The sequence below is a fragment of the Periplaneta americana genome, chromosome 2 (genome assembly GCF_040183065.1).
Source record: "Periplaneta americana isolate PAMFEO1 chromosome 2, P.americana_PAMFEO1_priV1, whole genome shotgun sequence".
Classification (NCBI taxonomy): Eukaryota; Metazoa; Arthropoda; class Insecta; order Blattodea; family Blattidae; genus Periplaneta; species Periplaneta americana.
Window position 1 is genome coordinate 31,094,560 of NC_091118.1, and position 8,731 is coordinate 31,103,290.

Here is an 8,731-nt window from a genome sequence, read left to right on the forward strand (position 1 = left end):
AGAATGGTGTACAGAAAGTAATGGGAAGCTACCACAGTTATCTTTACTGCACATGCAGAGCAGGAAAATAAGAAATGAACAAATTGGAACATTCTAATATCTCGGTTCAGAAATATTATTTAAGGAAATCAAAACAGACTTAGAAACAGTGGGTCAAAAACCCTGATAAAATTGATATTTAACCCTTGTGGTAAATTTCAGTGAAGTCCGGATGGCCTAATTGAGGATCGTTTTTGCAAAACTTGCTAACGGAAAAAACTAAATTTTTTACAGGAAAGATAAAACACTATAGTAAGCAAGTTTTGCTGTATGTCTCACTTATAGCAGAAAGCAAGTTTTGAAAAAACGATCACACTTTGACACACTACAATGAAGAGAAATAACCCAATTTTACTAAGACGCTTTGAACATCATGTAGAGGCCTGCATTATGTTAACGAATCCATCAAAATCTCAATTTTGCAAATTTTGCAGTTAGCAAGTTTTGCAAAAACAGTCCTCAATTAGTCAAATCCACTTTTCTCACCTCAATGTTGGGGCCTCCTGGAATCTTTTAAGATGCGAAAGGAAGAATGGTGTACAGAAAGCAATGGGAAGCTACCACATTTATCTTTACTGCACATCCAGAGCAAGAAAACAAAAAATGAACAAGTGGAATATTCTAATATCTCGGGTTCAGAAATATTATTGAAGGAAATCAAAACAGACTCAGGAACAGTGGCCTGCAAAGGCTTATTGGGATTTTGCAGTCTCTGACTGGGTCAAAACCTCTAACAACTGATATTTAACCCTTGCTGTGAATTTCGGTGAAATATGGAGAGATTATTTAGTCAAATCCACTCTACTCACCTCAAAGCTGGCAACCTGTAGGATCTTTTAAGATGCGAAAGAGAGATTGGTGTGTGAAAAGTAACGGGAAGCTACTGCATTTATCTTTCCCAAGAAAAACTGCAAAAATAGCTTGATGAGACTTTCCACAGAAAAAGATTCTGCACGTAAACTATCCCCCCCCCCCATTCGGGAGGGGCATACTGGGGAAGGACACATTATAACACATCCCCACTTGTAGTTTTAAATTGCAAATTAATGAACTAGGCTATCTAAGAAACTCACCACTCCAAGACGATTTTCCAAATTACTTATATTTCTTCGAGTCTTCAATTCTCTCTGTAGAACACGCCTGTCACTTATGTCATGTTTCTTAAGCTCCACTAATTCCCTTTCCACTTTCTTTATCTGCCACTTGAGTTCAGACAGCTGAAGCAAAGAAATTAATTAAAGAATTACCGGTATATCTTTATTTACAATATTTCAGGAAAAATTTTCTTTTCTTGGTTAGGCATGAACAGATGAAAGTAGAACCAGCTAGGAAGGAAAAAATCCAGAAAGGAAGAATTTCCCTACTTCCCCCACTTTCAATTCGGACAATGTTGACTATGAACCCATCACCCACCACATCACAACTACAATCCACCAATCACAACTGTTGACCACGAATCTATTACAATCTATCTGCCAACAGTTGATTACTTTAAAGCAAAATACCAGCTTGAAGACATTGAGGTGATTGGCCTTCTTATTGGAGCTCGTGGTGTGATTCCCAAAGTTCTTTGAAAGCTTCAGTAAGACTTTTGAACTACAGTACCACAGACACTTACTGCTGACATCATAACTTCAGTTTTGAAACGCTCTTGCCAAATTCTGAGTCATCATATTTACTCTGTTTAATTTTTTTTCTTCACTTATAATTCATATATGTTTATTTTAATTTTCTTCTACAAAATTTATATAACTTAAACATTAAATATTGTAAAATTCATGTAGGAGAGTATACTGAGTCCTTCTGGGCTACCTCCAATGGGAGGCAGTTATTATCTTATCTTATGTACCCATCAATCTGAACACTGCAATCACCAACACCACCTTCAATCTAAACATTGCAATCACCAACACCACCACCTTCAATCTAAACACTGCAATCACCAACACCACATTCAATCTAAACACTGCAATCACCAACACTACCTTCAATCTAAACACTGCAATCACCAACACCACATTCAATCTAAACACTGTAATCACCAACACCACCTTCAATCTAAACACTGCAATCACCAACACTACCTTCAATCTAAACACTGCAATCACCAACACCACCTGCAATCTAAACACTGCGATCACCAACAACACCTTCAATCTAAACACTGTAATCACCAACACCACTTTCAATCTAAACACTGTAATCACCAACACCACCTTCAATCTAAACACTGCAATCACCAACAACACCTTCAATCTAAACACTGCAATCACCAACACCACCTTCAATCTAAACATTTCAATCACCAACACCATCTTCAATCTAAACATTGCAATCACCAACACCACCTTCAATCTAAACACTGCAATCACCAACACCACCTTCAATCTAAACACTGCAATCACCAACACCACCTTCAATCTAAACATTTCAATCACCAACACCACCTTCAATCTAAACACTGCAATCACCAACACCACCTTCAATCTAAACACTGCAATCACCAACACCACCTTCAATCTGAACACTGCAATCACCAACACCACCTTCAATCTGAACACTGCAACCACCAACACCACCTTCAATCTAAACACTGCAATCACCAACACCACCTTCAATCTAAACACTGCAATCACCAACACCACCTTCAATCTGAACACTGCAATCACCAACACCACCTTCAATCTAAACACTGCAATCACCAACACCACCTTCAATCTGAACACTGCAATCACCAACACCACCTTCAATCTGAACACTGCAATCACCAACACCACCTTCAATCTAAACACTACAATCACCAACACCACCTTCAATCTAAACACTGCAATCACCAACACCACCTTCAATCTGAACACTGCAATCACCAACACCACCTTCAATCTAAACACTGCAATCACCAACACCACCTTCAATCTAAACACTGCAATCACCAACACCACATTCAATCTAAACACTACAATCACCAACACCACCTTCAATCTAAACACTGCAATCACCAACACCACCTTCAATCTGAACACTGCAATCACCAACACCACCTTCAATCTAAACACTGCAATCACCAACACCACCTTCAATCTAAACACTGCAATCACCAACACCACCTTCAATCTAAACACTGCAATCACCAACACCACCTTCAATCTAAACACTGCAATCACCAACACCACCTTCAATCTAAACACTGCAATCACCAACACCACCTTCAATCTGAACACTGCAATCACCAACACCACCTTCAATCTAAACACTGCAATCACCAACACCACCTTCAATCTAAACACTGCAATCACCAACACCACCTTCAATCTAAACACTGCAATCACCAACACCACCTTCAATCTGAACACTGCAATCACCAACACCACCTTCAATCTAAACACTGCAATCACCAACACCACCTTCAATCTAAACACTGCAATCACCAACACCACCTTCAATCTAAACACTGCAATCACTAACACCACCTTCAATCTAAACACTGCAATCACCAACACCACCTTCAATCCATCGTGTTGCTGCTACAGCTGCTGCCCACTGCACCACCATGGCCATCAACAACATGATCTATCCAACCAATAAATCAATTGATAGTGAAAGAAAACTTAAACTAGATCGAACAATAATAACCGAATAAACCCACACTCTAAATCAGTTTAACATGTCACTAGCACATACCTGCAACTTTTCTGACTTGATATCATCAGTGGATTTGTCAATAACATCCTGCAATCTTTCAAGTTCCGCAGCTACTCGACTGTCTTTGGTTTCATTCTGACAAGACTTTGCTACTGTAAGATTTGTAAGCAGTTCCTGCTTCTCGGCTTCAAGGATCTTAATTATTTTCCTGCAAAAAAAAAAAAAAAAATCTCTTTAGTAATAGATGATGATTAATTCATTGAATCTCTTTCTGTAACATACCAACTTTTCCCATATTGAAAAACCAGTATAAGAAAAAGGTAGACCAATGATGCACAAGAAAACTTCCAGGAGCCTTTCAATGACAAAATTAAAACTGAGAAAGCCTGTCAGCAAAGAAACTGGAGGGACTCTTCATTCCTTCCGGCATTAATCAATATTATCTTCCTGACAAGTGCTGCAGTAGTTTGGTCCTGGATAAATACTTGTGTTTATTCACAAGTAATGTTATTAAACTTTTGGTACAGGGAAAATACTCGCTTTTATTCACACATAGTTTTGTAGCATCGTCATGTATGATATGAAAGGTTAGAAATAATGTTTGCACATCGCATGGAAGGAAATTCTCATTGGCTACGATAGCAGATAATTAGCTACTGCATCGCAGTGTTAATGGTTGTGTAGTGAAGGTAATTAATGATAGTTTAATTGAAATTTATTTCTTGAAAATCAGATTAGAACTTTTTCATAAAAATACAAAAATTTAACAAATTAAAAAAAAAAAAATTAATATGGATGGCAGGGCAGACCTTCAAAATATCGACATGTCCTGCTAGTTATAGACGTCTGGTAATCCTACTACACCACCAAGACAACTCCTTAAGGTTAACATTATAAAGACATTTATAGGCTGTTTCCTGGATCAGTCCCCGAATTTTACTTTTTCTCCCCAGACAAATTTCGTCCCCAGAATGTCCCCGAATTTATTATTTGCCCCAGGTATCCTCGGATTTTCAGTATTAATTATATGGTTTTATGTTAATGTTAATATGGTTTAAAGATTCTTGTACATTGCTGTGGATTAATTTTTCCAATAAAATTTTTTATTGTGCCTTAATTAAAACTGAAGGTGAGGAAGTACTGGTGGTGTGGAAGAGAAGACCTGATGGCCTTAACTACACCAGACTAAATAAATAAATAAATAAATAAATAAATAAATAAATAAATAAATAAATAAATAAATAAATAAATAAATAAATAAATAAATAAATAAAATGAATAAATAAATAAATAAATTAATTAATTAAATGATAAATTAATAAAGTCAAGTCTTTATATTTTTATCAAAGTTAATGAAAAATTGAAATCCAGAAAAGAAGGGATATTCATTCCATAATAAATTAAGCGACTTTTTGTATCTTTCGAAGAAGATATTCTTATTCCATTACAGAATTCTCAAGGTCTCTTGTGAATTTTATGAAAATGCTGTTGAATATCTCAATGTCTGGGTTATACATTCACAAGGTAATATCTACGGATTGTATGTTGATGAGATTTTCAGAAAGAGAAAAATTTTAAGAGACAGTCCATTATATTTTTCTTCAAATGTAAATGGACTTGATCAGGATGAAGAAAGGTCAGGGAGTTATACCTGAAAGCTTGATTTGCATAATACACGTCACTGTTCGTTAACAGAAAATCACAATTTAAGTCACACAGAATTAGTGTGCACTCAATGCTGGTTGCTTGTCAGTTGTCAGCCCACTTTGAGATCTGTGGATATAGAGGGAAAAGTTGGATCGGTGTCGGGTGGAGTTCCCAGGTAGCTCAGTTGGTAGAGCGTTGGTACGTTTAACCAAAGGTCCTGGGTTCGATACCCGGCCCCGGAACAATTTTTCCTTCAAAATTATTCCAGACAGGTCTAGTTTATCTGGCGAAATTTCTTGCTTAAAGAAATAATATGTGACTTCAACGAATATAGCAAAGTGAATGAAGAAAATGCTACTCTTTGCTCAAAATCTAGTGAAAATCTTTAAAATTTTCTCTGAGAAAATGATTCCCTGTGCAGAACTCCACACGTTGACTGAACTATCTCTGTGTCTTCATGGAAGTTATGCTTCAGTGGAGAGAGTTTGCTTCTTCAGTGAACATAATGTGGACATTCCAAAATTTCAAACTGAGTTTAGAACCTGTTCGAGCCATGCTTGCTATCTTAACCAAATTCAACATGGTCTGTCAGGAATTTGTTGCAAAATTGGGATCTAGAGAAGACCTGCTTTAAAAAAATCCACTTCTCTGAAAAATACCAGTAGTTTTAGTAATAGGTAAGTAGCATGAATATTTTTATTTTTAGTGTGTAAATGTCCATGTATTGTGGGTCCCTATCACCACGGCATGGTGCATCCTCAGGTTGCGGATAGAGGAGATGCCTCCAGATATGGAGGGTAGCTGCGAATATATTGAATAAGCAGTCCTGGATAGCCGGTAAGAGATGGTCCTCCAGCTTGGGGGTTGGGGGAAGGGCTGACAACCCATCACCGTAAAAAACAGCTTGTAACGAATCCATACAATAAGGGATAGATGGCGGGCTTATGTGAGGGCGGCAATGAACCTGTAAGTGTGCAAATGGAATGTGGAATGATTATTTTAATTCTTTAAGGGGAGGCAGAGGTGAAATTTTGAACAAAAACTGAAGAAAAAATGAAAATTTGGTTTTTTCCATTTTTATTATCTTTATTTTCATATTCCGATGTTAGTTTTTGATTTTGTGCCCTTTAAAAGTATGAAATTAAAACCAAGATAACTGTATTACTATATTATTCCCATAATAAACTAATACTTATCATTATTTATACACCTTCTCTGAACATATAAATAAAAAGAAATATTGAAAATTTCTTACAATATGGTGCATGGAGCATTTTATATCAAACGATATAAAGTTTTATAAAATTATTAATATTTACAGAACTATTGTACTTAGAAAGTTGAAACTTGGTATGTCCATTACTAATAACATACTTAGTATCCATGATCTATTTCAAACAAATAGGATAAATTTTGTGGATTTTGAAATATTCATCTCTACCTCCTCTTAAATTGTGTGAAAACAATATAGCTACGTGAATGGCAAACTAACAGAAATGTTAAAAGTGGGTTTTTTATATGTCGATATATCTGTCTACAGAACTTGTAAAAGAAATCTGGTAACCTTACTTAAAGGCCACATTTTGAACATATACAACTTCAGACACGTAGGTCGCATCTCACTAATGCACTAATACGTTTTATTTGACGGAAGTCAATGTCATGCGCATACTTATTCTTCCCTACAGCACCTACTTTCACTAACCTGTCCTTTACCCACTAAATGCACATACAATGAGGGATTTACTGTGCACTAACCTTTGCCTTTTCAATACAATATTCGACTCCTGGGCATATGAACCTCGGTCTCCTTCCATAATACGATACTGTCGCTTAAGACGGGCTAATTCCGCCTCGGCTAACTGGTCCATATCCAGGTCGTCGGCAGGCAATCTTCTTGTAACCATTTTGCACCTTCAGTAAGCTACAATAAATTACTGTAAATAACTTCGAGCAAAAATATACAGAAATATACGTAAATAACTTTTCTTTCGCGCGTTAAAGATTGCAAACTATCACTTTACAAAATATGATAAACTGTCACATATTATACCGATCGTAAAATGATACTTCAAAACGTTGCTGGATACACAAAACAGCTGCCATTTGTTTACATGGTCTTGTTACTATGACAACTGTTAGCAGTAATGCTGATAAATCGCAATATAGAGAGCGCCAGTAGGGGAAGTTATTCCCACCCTCGCCGCTCAGCACCTCGCTCGCCACACGGCAGCCGCTCTCTCTCTCTCTCTATACTGTCTCCCCCCCCTCGCCTATTCTAGACTAAAAGCAGAGCGGGTAGCTAAAAGTACAGTACAAAAAATGAACGAAGCTTGTTGCAGTTTGAAATGGATCCCATAATAGCATTAGCACAGTTACGTGAAGAGGCGGGAAAAGAAGAAATAATAGATGTACAAAATATAATTTATATGACATTTGAGTGCGAAAATAAAGTTTAATTTTTACCTAATGTTTCCATTAATTTACTTATTTCACTGCAAGCATTATCACGGACATTAGTAGTCTGCTTTTGTGTTTCATCGTACAATTTCTGAACAAGATTTATTAATTTTCCTTCGTTCATATTATTAAATTGTAATTTTGTCTACACGTACTATTTCAGCAATAACTTTCTACAACAAAATTAAGGCATTAAAATGATTTTTTTTCTTTTCTTTCCACGAAGGTTTCAAGAGAACATAGGAGTAGATCATACTCGAAACAAGAAGTTTTGTTCCGGTAGTCGAATATATACAGTATTCTAGCTCATGAATTCTATTCGACTCGCAAAAACTTAGTTATGTTCCTTTGGTTCCTGGACCCCACGATGCTTCTGGCTGAACTACTCCGTATTCTTGCTGTTTACAGCCCTTCTTGCACGTATCTATTCTCCACTACTCGCTTCACTAATCTAATCGATTAATCGATCAATTTCTGTTGTAAGATTAATCGATCAAAAATATTTAATCGAATAATCGAGTCGATTAAAATTAATCGGTTGTAATTGTTATTAATTATTATTTTGTTAATACAAAGTCATACTAAAAATTCCGACAACATTTCTCTCTCGGAAATTGCTTACATAAAAACATAATAGTACTGTTATTTTCTAACTGTAAACCAGGTGTTGTAGGGAAAAACTTTGCACAAACACTTCAGAAGGAGATGGAGATATGAGGACAGTGACCTATCTATTGAAAGTTGAAACAATGCGAAACCCTTATTAAGTTTTACGGTTTTCCAAGAAAGGGAGGTGAGATATGATGGTAGAGACTGGATTAATCTTGCTTAGGATAGGGACTGATGGCAGGCTTATGCTAGGGCAGCAATGAACCTCCTGGTTCCTTAAGAGCCATTTGTAAGTATGCAATTAAAGAGGATTTACTGCACATTATATCATCCC

General features: G+C 36.4%; 1 protein-coding gene across 2 annotated transcripts in view; it reads right to left on the reverse strand.

The window, feature by feature from the left end:
- Ccdc114 (Coiled-coil domain containing protein 114) overlaps positions 1-7,453 on the reverse strand; it is a 36,433-nt gene extending 28,980 nt beyond the window's left edge. Inside the window, exons 1-3 of one of the 2 annotated variants that reach the window (XM_069814257.1) lie at positions 7,087-7,452; positions 3,721-3,889; positions 1,113-1,256 (exon numbers count right to left, since the gene is read on the reverse strand). In XM_069814257.1, the coding sequence (XP_069670358.1) occupies positions 1,113-1,256; positions 3,721-3,889; positions 7,087-7,235 (462 nt within the window). In that variant the 5' untranslated portion in view covers positions 7,236-7,452. Of the gene's footprint in view, positions 1-1,112; positions 1,257-3,720; positions 3,890-7,086 lie in introns of both variants that reach the window. The other variant, XM_069814265.1, reaches the window with a different exon arrangement.
- Between the last annotated feature and the right edge of the window lie 1,278 nt (positions 7,454-8,731).